Source organism: Tursiops truncatus, chromosome 2 (genome assembly GCF_011762595.2).
Source record: "Tursiops truncatus isolate mTurTru1 chromosome 2, mTurTru1.mat.Y, whole genome shotgun sequence".
Taxonomy (NCBI): domain Eukaryota; kingdom Metazoa; phylum Chordata; class Mammalia; order Artiodactyla; family Delphinidae; genus Tursiops; species Tursiops truncatus.
In genome coordinates, this window is record NC_047035.1 from 41581883 (window position 1) to 41599594 (window position 17712).

The window sequence follows — 17712 nt, forward strand, 5'->3', positions numbered from 1 at the left end:
GAAAATAGCTAAGTTTATTTGTAATAAAACTGATTCAAAATTACTTTAAAAAAAAAACACTTCACAGACTGATTTAAGGAGGTACAAAGGACACTAGGCGAGGTTTTCTGACTTCTAGACTGCTTGGGTCTGAATCCTGACTCAGCCACTTCCTGCCTGTGCGATCTTTGGTGTGTCATTCAGCCCTTCTGTTCCTCAGTTTCCTCATCTGTCAAATGAGGCTAATTATAGTACCTATCTTCTAGGATTGCTTTGATGATTAAATGAGTCAATAAAAAGCTTGGTACTCTGACACGTAGCAAGATTCAAATATTAGCTATTAATATTATTATGTTACTGTTACTACCTTTGTTACTTACGAGTTGGTGCCCTAATCTGGAATATTCTTTGAGTGTGTCTTAAGGGCTGAGTGTGTGTGTATGTGTGATCTCTTGAGAATGTGGGGCTTAATTTAAATAATTAGTTTTAAAGAATTAGGTAAAATCCTGCTGCTTAGCACATGATACGGCCTCAATGAATGTTAGTTTTCTTCCCTTCTGGCAGTATTTTACAGCACAGAAAAATAATAAAGGGTTTCCTTCTTCTGCTTGCTATTAATGAATATTTTGGCTCGTTTACGAATAAAGTGAAGGCCTGGTGAAAGCATTCTATAGACGCAAACTTGGAAACTTACTTTGCTCTTAGAAACCCACCAAGAAATTCCCAGTGGGTCATTTTGAATATCATTGGAAGGCAAAGGGTGGGTAGTGGTGGGGAATTGAAAAGAAAAACAAAATGAGGGGAAAACTGAAGAAAGAGGGAAGCACTCCATTAAGGTGATACCACTTTGGGATGAGGCCACCAGAAAACTGGGAGTTCCTTTCTCTGAGAACCTTTAACAAGAGAAGGGATGGCATCAATCCAGGTAGGGCAGGAGTCCCTGAATGAAAGGGCTGGACCAGAGAGCCTTCTCCCAGCTTGTTGAGTCTCCAAGAGCAACCATTCTCCCTAGTGGACTAGCCTATTGTTGTATTTACACACCTGAATTTGCCTATATTTCCACCTCTGTTTAAAGAGTCCTTAATACTTTAGATACAAAGAAGGCTTCTATTGAATAATACCAAGTAAGAATCAGTCACTGTATATTGAAGTATCCGATGTTGAAAATCAACTTTCTAGTCGTCCGGGGTCTGTCTCCAACATCTCTGGGTGTGGCAGCTTATGTGGTCTGCTGCCAGAAAAATACCAGTGCTTGGGGCTATCAGGGAGACAAGGCAAAGCAACATGAGAGTGGTCCGAAGGAACTCTGAGGTCTTGAGGAGAAAGGATGCTGTGTCTGCACGGGCCAGGGTGGGTGGTGGGTTAGGCTGGAGCGAGAACTGGTGCCAGGCGCCCCCTCACTGTCTGCTGCCGTTTTGATTCACAGGTGCAGCAGATGTTTCCAGGGCCATGGATCATACCTTTTCAACAGCAGCAAAAGATGGGGAAGGAGTGTGTTACACGTCTCTGATTTCTGACATCTGTTACCCACCTCGGGAGGATTCTACATATTTCACTGGAATTCTTCAGAAGGAAAACAGCCACATCACCACTTCAGAGAGCCCTGAGGAGTTGCGTACCCCCGGACCCTCCTTACCAGATGTGCCTGGGATGGAGCCTCGTGGCTTATTTAGTTCTGATTCTGGAATAGAAATGACTCCTGCAGAGTCCACTGAAGTGAACAAGATCTTAGCAGACCCCCTGGACCAGATGAAAGCAGAAGCCTATAAATACATTGACATAACTAGGCCAGAGGAGGTGAAATATCAGGAGCAACGTCACCCCAAGTTGGAAGAGAAAGACTTGGACTTTAAGAATAAGGACACTGACATCTCAGCAAAATCCGAAGAGGCCCATGAAGCAGAGAAACCATCTCCTGTGGAGGGAAAAATCCTCAAGGACCATTTATTTGAAGAATCAACGTTTGAACCATATGTAGCCGATATCTCTGAAGCACAGCACAGTGCTCCTCTGATCACTGCCCCTGTCAAAATCACGCTGACTGAGATCGAGCCTTCTGTTGAAACTGCTACCCCAGAGAAGACCCCCGAGAAGCAAGATATCTGCCTGAAACCAAGTCCTGACACAGTCCCCACAGTCACCGTCTCAGAGCCTGAAGATGACAGCCCAGGATCTGTCACTCCTCCGTCTTCTGGAACAGGTAAGGCAACGGGTGTTCCCTGCCTTGGGAAAACCCAGCATATGGAAAGCTGAACATTAAGGAGTGAAGATTTGCATTCAAAATACTTAAATCTCAATTTAACTGATTTAATTAACATATAACTTTTTCAGTCTTGTGCCCATTATGCAAAGGTTGACATCCGGGATTTTTTAGAGTCCTGTCAGATTTGCTTTGTAAAATATTTCTTTCTTCATTTGAGGGGAGAGGTAAAGATGACACGCTGGGGACATTAAAATCCTCCTGTGGCTTTACTCTTCAGAGCAGAGAAGGAGATGCTGCCAGCTTCTAGGTTAGCTCTCCTCCCTGACCTCTGGGCATCGTGGAGAGTACCTTGACTGTTCTTCCCAGACCAGGTGGGCCACCTTGGACAGAGCATTTAACATTCCTGGCCCCAACTCCAAGTCTGAACAATGAAGGGGGGTAGGGTAGAAGTTAGAGTCTTTTTTTTGTGGGGGGGAATGGGCAGTGACAGTAAACCTAAACAAAGGGTACTCCTCCCCTCCCCCTTCAATCTCAGCACATCATTTTCATCTTTTTAGTTTATTGAAGTTCTGCATAAAATTTTATTTTTAAACTAAAGATCCTATTTGGTTAGAATAAAAAAAGTTCAGAATTCACTAGCCTATGATGTTTTTCAACCTGAGCCTTCTACTCTGACTCAAGGCAGGGTGTTGTTAAACCACATCGAAACCCCTCTCAAACACAAAGGGGACCTCCCATACCCTAATGAAAGGCCAGCTACCACTGATAGCTAGAGCTTCCCCATCCCACCCTGTGCCACCATCCTGGGTAGTAGAAGTGGAGCCTTTTTATCTCCATCGCTCTCAAACGCTCATGAGGCATCAGGATGAAGAGGATAATGAGAGATCCTTGAATCGTCCCCTGCCTCCAGTGGCTGGAATTCTGACCCCACCCAAAAGAAATTTACAAACCTTTTTGATTTACAAAAAGCAATTTTCCAAAGAATAGATATTGGTATATGTATAACTGAATCACTTTGCTGTACACCTGAAACTTAACACAACACTGCTAACTACACTCCAATATAAAATAAAACATTAAAAAAAAAAGCAATTTTCAGCACCTCAGGTAAAAGAGCTTCTACTGAACTCTTAAAACAGATCTAAACCCTTACAATTAGGAGTGACTGCTCTAAATCCCGATGATGCAGTAAGTCCAAGTGTTAGAACAGAGGGGATTTAATGGAAGTCCTTCCTGTCTTATTTCCTTAAAGATTTTAGCATCAATTCCTCTCCTCCCCAGCCTTACCTCAGACTCATTCAGCTGTAAACTCACTGCACCAAGTTCCTGATTTTCAAATTCATTCATTCACTCAACACACACTTTTCTTTTGGTCAGGCACTCGAATAGGCACTGGTGATGCTGGAGTTGAAAAGCAAACAAAAAGCAGTCCCTGCCTTCCAGTGAGACAGATGACCAGGGAAATAGTCACACTCCAGTGTGACTTATCCCAACTGACAGCAGGAGGTAGGGACATATCTGAGTCTCAAAGCCTCCTTGTGGTTTTTCTGGCCATGCATGTAAAACCCTTCGATTATCCCATGACATAAAGATACTGACACTCTGAAGATATAAACTACATTATAAGCTGTGTTTACAGAGCTCCAGGGTTGTCTGGTGGTCATTACAGAAGAACTTTGGCCAGTCTTCAGGAAGAGTGAAATGACCCCATACGTTTTGGTCCATTTATTATATGATACATGCCTCATGAGAAAATTGCAGTTTACAAAGCTGATGGTAAGGACTTGATACAGGATTCGTTAATTAGGAGGGAATTTTTTTTTCTTCAGTAGTCACAACTCACTGGCGTTCGGGAGCATCTTCAAGAGAAGACAAAGTTGGATTTGGCTCTCATGATCTTGGAGTTTTATGATCTGTTGGTGGCCATTTGACAGCAAGGAATTAGGGCAGTGGTTTTCTCTGCAATTGTTTCAAATAAACATTCTAAGTAAGGTTTGTTCCAGAAAGAGAAAGTCCCCTGTCCCATTACACAATTACCTCTCATGTTCAGCTCCTCTCTCCACACACATCCCACACCATAACACCTGAGTCATATGAGAACACGTAAGAATAAAATTAATAGGAGAGATAGGAGGACTCGGTTTGTCATTGAGGCTTTTCTCCTTGTCTTTTTTATCCCAAGAGGTTACCCTAACCCCCCCTCCCCATCTTGTGAGCCCCTGGTACCATGTGACACTGTGCCCATAGACACTGGAGGATTGGGGCTTTATTACATCTGTTGGGTCTTGATTCACTCTGCCATTTCCTGTGCTGACAGGTAAGACAAACAAAGAATTACATGTAATCCTACATAGAAACTGAGGAAAAGGAAAGCATCCTAAAGAGAAAGAATTGAGTTTTTCACTGTTTAATAAATAAGGAATTATCAACTGACTTTGGGGAATAATCCTAATTATGTGAATTATGAATCAGAAGAAGATCTAATTTAGGACAGTTTTAGCCGCAGACCCTAAAGCTTAAGCAAGGAGTCTAATATACTTTCTTCAATTCCAATAGATTATTACATTTTGTAACTTTCTTCAACATACTTAATTATTTTCATCATATTAAATAATGTACCATGAGGTACGGAGGTAAAAATTCTTACAGCTTAAATATTGAAAGTTTCTTCTAAGCAAAGATCAGTGATGAATACAAGTGAAGTATTTTAGGAAACTATAGTAAGTGCCCTGATGCACCAGACCACTGGCCCATCAGCAGCATGTTGTTTCTGACACAAACACCTAGAAAGATATTATGGTGGTCATGGATGTTATTTGAGGTGTTATCCTCAGAAAGGACAATAATCAAGAGGCCACCATAAAACCACACCAGTGTCCCTTAAAAAGAAATAAGCAATAAAAAGTAAATCAGTTTAAACTCTGAAAACTGTTGCTGTTTCCTTGCATCGATGAGGTCTGTGATTCTCCTACCCATTTTGAAAATTTATTCTTTTATTCAAAAATACTTATTGAGTGACTTCAATGTGTCAGACATGTGCTGGGCACCAGAGAACAGTGAACAAGATGTGTAAAGTCCCTGCCCTCACGGAGCTTACTTGCTAGTGGGAGAAGTCAATAAAAGGAAGCACATAAATAAATAGTGTAATTTCATGGGGTATGAATTCTGTGAAGAGTGATAGAATGTTGGGTGTGAGAGGGTCAAGGATGGCCTCTCTGAGGTGACATGTGATCTGAGATTTGAATGAGAAGAAGCCCACAATTCAGAGAGGGGTTAAGAGGGGCCCCAGGTGCAGAGGACAACTAATACACAGGCCCCAAGGCTGTATTATTTGGGAACTGAAAGATGGTCGAAAGGAGCAAGGGAGGAGTATAGCATAGAACAGAATTGGAGAGGTAGACAGGGCCCCGATCATTCAGGGCTTCACATGCGAGGATAAAGAATTTGAATTTTGTTCCAAATGCAGTGAGAAAGCATTGGAGGGTTTTAATCTGGGAAATGATGCCATTCATTCATTCATCCTTTCACTTAACAAATATGTATTGACCATTTACTCCATACCACTGGGGATACAGTGGTGAAACATAACAAGTTTCCTGCATTCATGGAGTTTGCGTTCTAATTGAGAAGACTTACATACAAATAAATAATAATGTAATATCAGGTCGTTATAATGGTTATGAAGAAAAAGAAAGCAAGATAGAATGTAAGAGGGTGATGGGGTGGCCATGAAGAAACGCGTTTCCCTGCTGATGGTTTTCAGCAGAGACCTGAATGGGGTGAGAGAGCAAGCCCTATAGACACCTGAGGAAGAAATGCCAGGCTGAGGAGACAGCCAGTGCAGAGGCCCGGAGCTGGGAATGTCCTGTGTGTTCCAGGAGCAGCTAGAAGGTCAGTGTGGCTGCAGTGGGGAGAAGGAAGGGAAGAGCTGCAGAATCAGATTTGTGTTTTCAAAAGATCCTTCTGGAAGATGAGTGGAGAATGAGCTGGGAGCAAAGGGGAGGCCTGAATGGCAGCATTGTTCATGGTTGTTCACTGGCATCTGCAACTTGGTAGACTGGCCCATGTTCACCTTCCATTTTATCAATCTGAATTATATCATTCAAAATTAGCAGCAGCAGCAAACACATCTCCCCATGTGGGGTGGTTCTAACCTCCTCAGTTTCTATATTCTATTTAATTATTTTCAACGACTGTTTCTAGCTTTGCTGTGTCAGACCTGACACATAACTAGTGTCTTAGCTAGAGGCCCATAAGTTTTTAACAAGGGTAGGAAAACCTCTGTTTTGTTCTAAATTTTCTCCTGATTCCTCCTAGCACTTTGTTAAACTTTTACTTCACTTTAAGAATGGAGGGCAATGTCTACACTATATACTGAGTCCCCTTTCACTCATAATAAAGATGATTTTTTTTAAAGTAGTACTTTTACTTACCCAAGATGAAACTTATCAGGCCCTTTCCTCCCACCCCACAGCTGTCTGATACCATCCTTACTCTTGAGTAAATAAAGCAATATCCTTGAGCGTTCTTTTCTGAATGCTCTAACACAGTGGTTTTCAGCTAGAGGTAGGGTTACCAGATAAAAATACCAATATTTCATGGGACATACTTATACTAAAAAAATTCATTGTTTATCAGAGATTCCTGTTTAACTGGGTATCCTGTATTTTTGTTAAATCTGCCATCCCTAACTGGAGGTGATCTTTAGAATCACCCTTAGAGTTACAAAATGCAGATGCCTGGGCCCCATTCAGACTTACTTCTACTAAGTCAGAATTTCTTTTTTTTTTTTTTTTTTTTTGCGGTACGTGGGCCTCTCACTGTTGTGGCCTCTCCCGTTGTGGAGCACAGGCTCCGGACGCGCAGGCTCAGCGGCCATGGCTCACGGGCCCAGCCGCTCCGCGGCATGTGAGATCTTCCCGGACCGGGGCACGAACCCACGTCCCCTGCATCGGCAGGCGGACTCTCAACCACTGCGCCACCAGGGAAGCCCAAGTCAGAATTTCTGAGGGCAGTTTTGAGCCATACACCTGATGAAGAACCACTGTTCTAAGATCTGAGGTAGTCCTCACATGAGCTCTGTTTGTTGCGTACCTCCTATGTGCCAGGCATTGCACTAGGTGCTGGGGATATGATAGTGAACAAACACCTTGGCTGCCCTTTGCCCTCATGATGCTTTCAGTCTGGGGTCAGGGAGAGTGGGGGAGGGTGAAGAGACAGATGTTAATGAAATCATCACATACACATACAGAGCCACCCAGGGGCACCCAGTTGTGCAGAATGAGTGGGCACCACCCTGTCTCCTGAATGATGCAGCATCAGGCCGGTTTGCACACAAGGCAGGCTACCCTGCAGGGTCGCCTGTGGTCCTCTTAGCCCAAGAGCCTGCCTGCCTGCTTCGTGGTCTCCTAAGAATGTTGTACAAGTAGGAGTTTGGTCAGTCCTGGCAGTTTGTATGGTTAGACAGAGGCTGCCAGCATGAGAAATTGGAAGGATGTGTGCTATGGAAAGGGATGAAATATCCAGGATGAGAACTTTCTTCCCCTGGCCCATCAAAACAGCTCACTGTTCTGACTTCCATGTTTCTGAGTATGGAATTCCTATTCATTATACTCACCCAGGCTCACTGTTTCTGAGTGATCTTTGACACCACCCCCCATTTCTTTCTCACTTGCCACGTGAAGCAGACCCCAAGTCTGTGCTTTCTCTCTCTTCAGTGTCTCTTGAATTATCCTTTCTTTTCCATCCATATGACCACTATAACTCATTAGGTTGTCATAATTCCTCCCCTTGACTATTGCAGTATCCTCTTAATGGGTCATCCTTCTTTTATTCTGTCTTTCCTAAGTTCATCCTGACCCTTCTAGGACCCGCCAGTGCCTTCCTGATAAAATATTGACTTTTAAACTAGCTTCCAGGCCTTTCTATGATCAGGGGTCTGCTTAACTTTCCAGTCATACGTGGTCTTTTGTGACTGGCTTATTTCACTTAGCATACTGTTTTCAGGGTTTAGCCATGTTGTAGCATGTATCAGTATTTCATTCCTTTTTATGGCCAAATAATATTCCAGCGTATGGATATACCACATTTTACTTATCCATTCATTAATTAGTGGACATTGGGTTGTTTCGCTTTTTTGACAGTTATGGATAATGCTGTTATGAACACTGTGTACAAGTTTTTGTATGGACATAGGTTTTCAATTCTCTACTTATGAGTGGAATTTCTGTATCATATGGTAACTAAATAGTTGAACTGCCAGACTGTTTTCCAAAGCAACTATACCATTTTTTATTCCCACCAACAGTGGGTGAGAGTTTCTATTTTTCCACATCCTTTCCACCACTTGTTACTCTCTGACTTTGTTATTCTAGCAATCCTAGTGAGTGTGAAATGATAACACACTGTGGTTTTGATTTGCACTTCTCTGGTGTATTATGATGTTGAGCATATTTTCATATGCTTTTTTGTCACGTGTAAATATTCCTTGGAGAAATGTCTATTCAAGCCCTTTGCCTATTTTTTAACTGGGTTATTTGTCTTTTTATAACTGAGTTGTAATAATTTTTAACATATTCTAGATACACGTCTCTTATAAGATATATGGTTTGTAAAATTTTCTCCCATTCTGTGGGTTGTCCTTCTACGTTCTTGATGTTGTCCTCTAACGCACAAAAGTGTTTAATTTGGATGCATTCCAAGTTGTGTATTTTTATTTTGTCGTTTATATTTTTGGTGTCATGTCTAAGAAACCACTGTATAATCCAGGGTCATGAAGATTCATTTCTGTGTTTTCTTCTGGAGTTTCTGGTTTTAGCTCATATATTTAGGTTGGATCCACGTGGAGTTAATTTTTACATATGACATGAGGTAGGGGTTCAGCTTCATTCTTTTGTATGTGGTTATGCAGCTCACTTTTCCTCTTTGTCTCATTCTCCAAAATATAATTTGCCCTACTGAGACCCCACCCCCTTTTTGAACAGATGTAGCATGATATAGTGAGAAACACATGGAACATAAAGACTTGAGTTCAAATTTAAGCCGAGTCATTTCTAGCCACATGGCTATATCATTCAGGGTCCTGTGAGGAAACAAAGTGACACGCTCAAAGGTTGTAACTGAAGACGGTTTAAAGAGGTAGCTATTTACAAATGTGTAAAGACAGTTAAGAGAACAAACAAAAGATGGTAAAGCACTCAAGGACTGGCAATATTAGGGATCTATTAGCACCCCTGGACCCGAAGGAGGAAGGGGAGGGAACAGCGTTCCCAAAGCCTGCCAAAACCTGGAGCTTCAGAAGCAGCAACAGGTATAAATACCCTAACATTTCTCTCCACCCCCTCCTCCTATGATTCCTATTGGCTGAAAACAACCAGAAACTAGAGGGGAAGCAATTCCAGGTAATGCCTTCTATGTAGGTCAGCCTCTCAGAACAGCGAACAGGGCAGAGAAAGATGGGAATAAGTCCAAGGGGGCAAAGATAGAAAAACCAGTACAGTGACCTTGGACAAGTCACTTAACCTACTGCTACTAGACTCGAAGCCCCATATGTGAAGTGCCTCTATCCCAGCAGATGCTAATGACAGATGTTAATGATCACAAGTGGAGCTGTGACGATGTAGCTACTGATAGTACTCTGGAAGTACAGGCTGTTCCTCCATTCACACTAGCCTCTACTCCCTATCATCTTCCTCCTCCGTCTGGCCTACCAGTGGGAATTAATGTAGCTTTTATACTTTCATGCTGCTTGTAATCATATCAAGGAACTATGTGCATGACTTATTACAGAACTAACTTCTATAAAAATAGAGTTTGGGATCATGCAGTAAATCTTTTTACACATAAATAGTGTGCAAGATAATGAGGATGTTGTTGTTTTAAGTTATTAAGAAAAACAACAGCATAGATCATATCACTTCTCTGCTCAAAACCCTCCAATGGTTTCTCATTTCTCTCAAAATAAAAGCCTGATGAGATCCTACATGATGATCCCCCTTCCCTGAATGCATTTGACCTCTTTTCCTATTATTCTCCCCCTTATTCACTTTGCCCCAGACATAACTGCCTCCTTGTGATATCTATAAATCATTGCGGCTCCCACCTCCAGGCCTTTGTACTATCTGTTCCCTCTGCTTGGCATGCTTTTCCTCTGGATATCTTCATGAATCCCTCACTCACCTTCTCAAGTGTTGAATATCGGTTTCCTTCTCAGTAAGGCCTACCTTGACTACCCTATTTAAAATTGCAAACTCATCCCCACCCTGTCACAGCCCTCCTGATTCCATTACCCTACTCTACTTTTTTATTTCCATAGCACTTAACATCTTCTAACATACTATATACTTTAATTATTTATTACATGTATTGTTTGTGTATTGTGTTCTCCTCCCACTAGAATATAAGCAGAGATTTTGTTTCCTGTTTCATTCACTGATACATCCCAAGTGCCTATAAGAGTGACGACACATAGTAGGTTCTCAATAAATAACAGATGAATGAATGATACATGGATAAAGGATAAAATCAATTCAGCTTTATAGAGAATTAGACAAATGTAAAATGTTTTATCCATTGGGGTTCTCCCACAGTCCTAAATTGACAGATTACTTAGCCATGGATAGTCTACCTCTTACCCCTCCTATATCCCTCCCAGTGACCTCAGAGCTTTGGAGAAATGACAAGTGGCTCTTGCTTACAAAAGGGCCAGAAATCACTGTCTAGAATATTCTGAAATAAGGCCCTGCTGCATGGGCAAGGGGAGAACCAAGCTCCTGAAAATTGTTGTCATGGCGATCCCAGGTAATTTCAATTAAGATAGAAATATCAGTAAGATTGCTGGTGAGGTTTGGGGGCCATCTGGATAAACGTCAGACAGAAGGCAGGCACTCACCCAGTAGACAGGGGTTGACTCTTGGGTATTGTTCTTCTCAAGAGGAGGTGAAGAGATGAAAAAGAATGACAGTGGGCTCCACCACTAGAAGCCCTGTGGGGTTGTGCAGTATGGTAATCTGCACAGCCTGCTTGGTGGAATTGGCAAAAACTATCTATTATATTGCTTCACTTTGTTACACTTTTCACTAAAAAGGGAGTAAAAGTATTGATTCTTATGGGAAATGTAAAGCTTAGAAGTCAAGTTGTATACAAGGATCCAAATTAGCTTTCTTTGTCTTATTGAAGTAGGGAATATGAACAGAAACAGACAAGGAATAATGGATGATTTCAGATTTTTTGACATTGGTGGGCCAAATTAGAGAGTTATATACATTGCATTATCTAATGAAATCTGTGAAACTGGAAAACTCTCCTCACAGAATGGATTAGAAATCAAAACCATGACTTCTAGAATCTTTCCCACATTGGAACAGAAAAACCAACGAGGTGCTAACGCTAAGAAATTGCTGGGTCATTTTTAAAAATAGCTAGATTAAGATAGATAGGTATATCAAACACTGATTAACTGGGCCATAACAGTAATTAGCCTTTTAGTTCAGGTGGCCTGTCTTTCCAGCATAGCCCTGGAAACACTATTTTTGTGCTAATGAGATATGTATTTTTTAAGCAACGAGAAAATACCTCCCCTAATGGAATTTTGTTTTATTTCTTCTTTTTCTGTCCATCTGTCTTGTCCTTGTGTGTGCCTCTTTGGCTCTTCTCACTCTGTGGGACGACAGAACCATCTGCTGCAGAATCCCAGGGGAAATGCAGCATCTCCGAGGATGAGCTGATCACTGCCATTAAGGAAGCAAAGGGGTTGTCCTTCGAAACAACGGAGAGTCCACGGCCAGCGGGCCAGGTGGCCGACAGGCCGGAGGCCAAGGCCAGGTCCGGGCTGCCCACCATCCCTAGCCCCCTGGACCACGAGGCCAGCAGCGCGGAGTCGGGGGACTCGGAGATCGAGTTGGTGTCCGAGGACCCGCTGGCCGCCGAGGACGCTCTGCCCTCGGGCTACGTGACCTTTGGTCATGTGGGTGGCCCGCCGCCGTCGCCGGCCTCTCCGTCCATCCAGTACAGCATCCTGAGGGAGGAGCGTGAGGCTGAGCTGGACAGCGAGCTCATCATCGAGTCGTGTGACGCCTCCTCCGCCTCGGAGGAGAGTCCCAAACGGGAGCAGGACTCGCCGCCCGTGAAGCCGGGCGCCCTGGATGCCATCCGGGAGGAGCCGGGCACCCGGGCCGAGGAGCGCGCCCACAACCGGCAGGGCCTGGCGGAGCCGGGGCCCTTCCTCAAATTCCCTTCGGCCGGCCCCCAAGTCTGCTCCGAGCTGCCCTCTGGAGACGGAGCCCCTGCGCCCGAGGGGCCTGCAGTGCCACGGACACCTGTGGAAGCAACGAGTTACGACCAGAGCTCCCAGGCCACAAAGGGCCCTGGGCCTCAGGGTCCAGGCGTCGTGCCTCCTCTGCTGTTTCTCAATAAGCAACAAGGTAAAGTGACAGCTTTCTTGATTGAAGTAGCTTGTCTTGCTTACTGTTCTCGCCTGGGTGCTCTGAGATATTCAGCAGAGGGAGGTGGTTCTGCCTTAGCCCTGTAGTCATGTCCTAGCTGGTCAAACAATCGACCGGAGAACAATTCCGAGGCGGGTGGGGAATAGATGAGAGGATTCAGATTCGCAGCTGGGGCTTCCATGGAAGAAACACGTGCTCCGAGCTGCTCTGGGCTGGCTGAACCAGAGCATCTCCAATAATGAGCGGTTTTGTGTACATTCCAAGATCTCCTGAATGGAGTGAATGTGTCCCTCCTTTCGTTCCAGGACTGGGTTTCCTCACTTGGGAAGGGATGGGGTTTTGTTATTGTCCAGTCTCATTTCCAGTTTCCCACCCTCTCAGTGATGGGATGTGGCTACAGTCCCTCTAGGTGCTGGAACCCACCATTAGCACTTCCATTTTGCCAAACTTCTTTCTTAAATGGGCCAAGAGCATCTCAGTGCCATCCTTTCTCTTACCAAAAAACAAACAAAACAACAACAATGATGACAAAACCAGCAAGGAATTTGGGCCTTGATAAGGTTTTTGTGTCCCAGCTAGCCAGGAAAGACAGGGACGGAAGTTAGTCCCAGGGTTTCTCCTGTGCCTAAGCAAGGCCTAAGGTGACTAATTAATTTTAAAGTCACTTTTAACTTAGAATGATTTTAATCTGGCCATTATAGTTTTCCTATGAGAAATCTTGAGTTGAATGAAGTCTTCAAATGCAGAAAAAATGGAAGTCATTATTTTGTCTTCCAGGCACTCTTCCCCCCAAGTCATCCCCCACACCGGATTGCAGTTGTATAATGGAATTCAGGAAAGGAATGAAAGAGTCAGATGAATAAATTAGGCCCTGCACAGTCTAGTTAATGGGCTACATTGAAGATAGACAATCTCTTCCCAGATGCTGGGTAGAAGAACATCCAGGTGGAACTTGAAAACAAACCCTAAAAGCACAACTCTGTTCAAGGTCCCCTCTTACCCATCTCCTCTGCTTTCTGTTTTTTTAGAAGTATTTTGCCTTTTGGGGATAAATGAGTCTGAGAGTACACCCTCTCCTTCCTGTTTATATGCTAACTTCAATGATGTTAGTAGCAATTAAAGTGCCTCATCTAAAAATAGAGGACAAAAACTTTCTCATTATAGATTGGAAGCTGGCTTCTAAATTCTTTAAAATTAACACATTGGAAAGGGGGAAACTGGAGGAATGTAATAAAAAGATAACCCTGCTGCATGTTGCCGGAGGCCTAGACATGTGGCATCATGTTGCGGCTGATATAATTGACTCCTGATTTCCCAAATAACTTATCCCTGAGAGTTTAAAGTGTATTTAGTGTGTGCAATAGGGAGGCTATTCTGTGACAAACTTAACAGTAGGAATGTGTATTTGTTGGGTGAATATTAGAACTAATTTGGATTCTTTTGCTACCACTCTTGACTGTGGCGGGAAAGGGCCCTGCAGCTTTCAGGGAGCTTTGGGAAACAGCATTAGCCTGAACAACCTGCAGTTCCCTGTGGTCCTGAAGCAGGAGAGCTTGAGTCATTCGGAATATAGTTTCATATCACTGTACTGTAACACGCATGTGTTTCCATTTTATCCCCTAACTAGTGTCCCCATAGTGAAATAGTCACCATGTGCAGAGTGCTGCTCAAATATATTTATCCTCAAAAGTAAGTAAATCTGAAGGCTAATAAAGAGAAAATGGTATTGTGCAGGCCCATTTCCCTCGTTAGTATATTTGAGAGACAAGTTTGACAGCTGGAACTGACCAAGTGACCAGACATCTGATGAAGAGCTGAGGTGATGGAATACTACAGCTGTTAATGCAAAGGCTTCAGAGCATATTTAATGGCTGATTCTGGTGTCATTCTAATCTCTGTGCAAGTTGCCTCATAAGGCTTGGACCCTCTGCTGCCAAGTTAGACGTTAGAAAGGAGAAAGTGGCAGTCTTTTCAAATAATTAAGTCATGGCAGGGTGAATAGCCTCTGCTCTCCTCTGCACTGAGGGATCCTTTGAAATCCAGTCTCCCACCGAAACTTAGCGCTCAGCCTCATTATCTATGAAGAGAGTCTAAAAGGCCCTGGGGCAGCCAAGCACTGAAGGTTCTGGGCAGATGACTCAGCGCTGCCAGCAGGTTATTGGAGCCCTGAGTTCTTCTGGTCTCCCTGCTCCATCTCAGCAGGTGGGAGGATCAGTGTTGACCAGCCATCGCCATGCTGTTCTTAATCACTGTCAGTGGACAGTAGGATTGTGCTCAAGTCAAGTGTGACTCCCCTCAGCAGTGAGGTCAGGTCAGCTTCTGTGGTTTCCTGAAGGCTCTGGCAGTATAAATGCATTCAGATTCATGCATTCGCAAGTATGCTCATCTCCCTGACTTTGGAGTTATTCTGCTGATGCTGGGCCAAGTTTTAGAAAGGTCCAGAAATATTTAGAATAAGGTTTGGCAAATATCTGACGGCATCAAAGCACATACTGTCAAGGAACGTCAGGCTTTACTGGTGTGCACATGCCCTAACAAGGTCTGTTTTTGGACCTTTCTTACCTTTTGGAGACCTCTGCTGCAGTTTCACTGAAGACAAGATTTGGTTCGTCATATTCCAGTTTCCCTTCTCTGTGCACCCCCTGAGCTCCTGCTACCCTATCATTCTGCTTCCTCATAGCCTCTAGGATGGCTTATCATGAACATGATAGGATAGATAAGTTTTCATTGTTGCAAGGTTAACCCTGTTAGGAACATCTAAGTGAAAGCCAATTAAAAATTCTCAATAAAACACTAATACCCAGTGTGACTCATCAGGATGGGTGTGTGGTATTTCCAGACCTATTTTATTGCAGAATCTTTTATTAGAGTGTGCTGTAGGGTTCATCTTCTAGGGCACATTCTTTCGGAAATAGTGGTCTCTGGGTACTCACCTCCATTCCCTGCATTCTGATTACTTTTCCTTGCAATTCAAAAGCATAGTGTTAGACCAGCCATGTGGATATCATATGGGAGCCTGTTAGAAATGTCAGGGTCCTTCCCAGACCTACCTACCGAATTGGAATCTGCATTTTACCAAGGTCCCCTAGTGATTCCTATTCACATTGAAGCTTGAGAAGCAATGTTTTAGACCATGGCAGTCAGCTTTCACATTCCAACCTGAAACTGTTCTGATGAAGGTCACCAACGACAACCTTCTTACCCCCCAAAAGACCTCTTTTCAGTCTCATCTTTCTTGTTCTTCCTGGTACTTCAATGTCATACTGCTGAACAGTCCTTAAAACAGCGAGAAAATAATGTATGTTCAAAATAATAATTTAAATTGTAAGAAACGGTACAAAATAAAAAGTTAAAGTTCCCCTACTCCAACCTCACATTCCTAAGTCTCAGAGATAACCACAGGCTTCTGTTTTATTGTTGTTGTTCTTGTTCCTTTCAGAAATTTTCTTTATGTATCACAATTTTTTATTGCACAAGTGATATCATGTTGGACAGACTTTTGCAACTTATTTCTTTTAGTGGTAAAATCAGGGATAATACCGACTCACATGGAGACTGTTCTCTTCGTCTCAAAACTTTCCTCCCTTATCTCCCTGATGTTTCTCCTACCTGGTTATCCCCCCAGTCTCTGACCTCTTTCCCAATCTCTTTTGCTACCTTCCTTCCAATTCCTCTGTCTAGCCCCGAGTTCTTTCCCTGTCTTCCTTTGTCCCTCGTTTCCTTGCTCTCATCCACACAGGTTTTCAGCCACTGCCTCATGTGTAGCACCTCCCAGATCTCTGGCTTTGGAGAATCTTTTGTTCTGGGCTCCAAGCCGCTTTCCTCACTCTTCGTTGGACATTCTATAGACCACCCCCCACACCTCCAATTCAGTACACTGATGTTATTTGTCAAAATCTGCTCCTTTCCTTCTTCTGTTCCCTTCCTGAGTGAATGAACGATATCATTCAGCCTTTACTGTGGTGTGGATATTCAGATCAGGTCTGGATCTGAGTAAAGACTCATTGGCTTGAGACAAAGTTAGAGGGACAACCTGATTGTAAAACTTTAGTGGAAGTCTTGCGGTAGTGTTTGGTTATAAAATTATCATCCAGATAATCCAGGATGTTCTTAATATTTGAAAAATTATCGAAAACAAAGTACAAAATGCAAAAGTTATCTATTTGAAACTTTCAACAAGGCATCCAGTGACCCCAGTTTGAGAAATACTGGTTTAAGCCAGTGGTTCCCAAAGTATTGCCTGGGCACCGGGTGCCTCACAATCTCCTGAAGTGCTGACTGAAAATGCAGGTTCCTGCTCTGCCCCTGCCCCAGAACTACAAAATCAGGATGGGCGTAAACTTGCACTTTCAATAAGCATGCCAAAGAGAATTTTTGTTGTAAGCAGATGAGCTAAGCAACCCAGACCTATAGTGTAAAACACCTTGGTGAGCATGCCCTGGGCATATGGTGTTTTTTAGTGAGAGGGACTGAGGGGGCACTCAGCTGTTTCCATCCCTTCCTGTGCCCTGGGAGGTGGGCCCCTGCACCTTTTCTCTCTGGGCACCAGCTACAGCAGCCAGAGCTTGCAGGGCTTAGCCCCCTGTGGCAGGGAGAAGCTTATCTCCTTATAGGGAAGTGATTTGCAAGAAGACTCCCAGATGGAGGTCTTCTCAGATAGACCTAGCATTTATGATATTTATTATTACTTTTCATTATTATATCAGATATTGCTTCTGTCCTAAAATATTTTGGAGAGAACCAAAATAAGTGTGACCCATTTACTTTTCTACCTGTAATTTTTTAAAAAGTTATGCTCTAGTCCCATATTTATGTGCTTCCATGAGACTGAATTAGTGAATCAAGCCATAAAGATCTTTGGACAGTATCTTTCTTTCACAATGCAGGTTTCAGAATCGGCATAAGGACTTATGCCCCTTCAATTGTAGCTGCTTCCCCCATGCCAGCTTTCAACAAGATGGACCAGTAACTGCTGGATAAAGTCTGGCTTCTGTGAGGTTGTATGCAGTGTAAATATTTAGATGGGGGCACTGAACCTTCCATCTTATATTATTCAAAGCAGTTAAGCTACTTTTATGAGACTCTGCC

At 43.3% G+C, this 17712-nt stretch overlaps 1 protein-coding gene across 1 annotated transcript in view; it reads left to right on the forward strand.

Annotated features, from left to right (window-relative positions):
* The window catches only part of RTN1 (reticulon 1), a 239708-nt gene that overhangs the window by 106151 nt on the left and 115845 nt on the right, over positions 1-17712 (forward strand). Inside the window, exons 2-3 of the mRNA XM_019924290.3 lie at positions 1406-2179; positions 11854-12603. Coding sequence (XP_019779849.1) covers positions 1406-2179; positions 11854-12603 — 1524 coding nt within the window. The remainder of the gene's footprint in view (positions 1-1405; positions 2180-11853; positions 12604-17712) is intronic.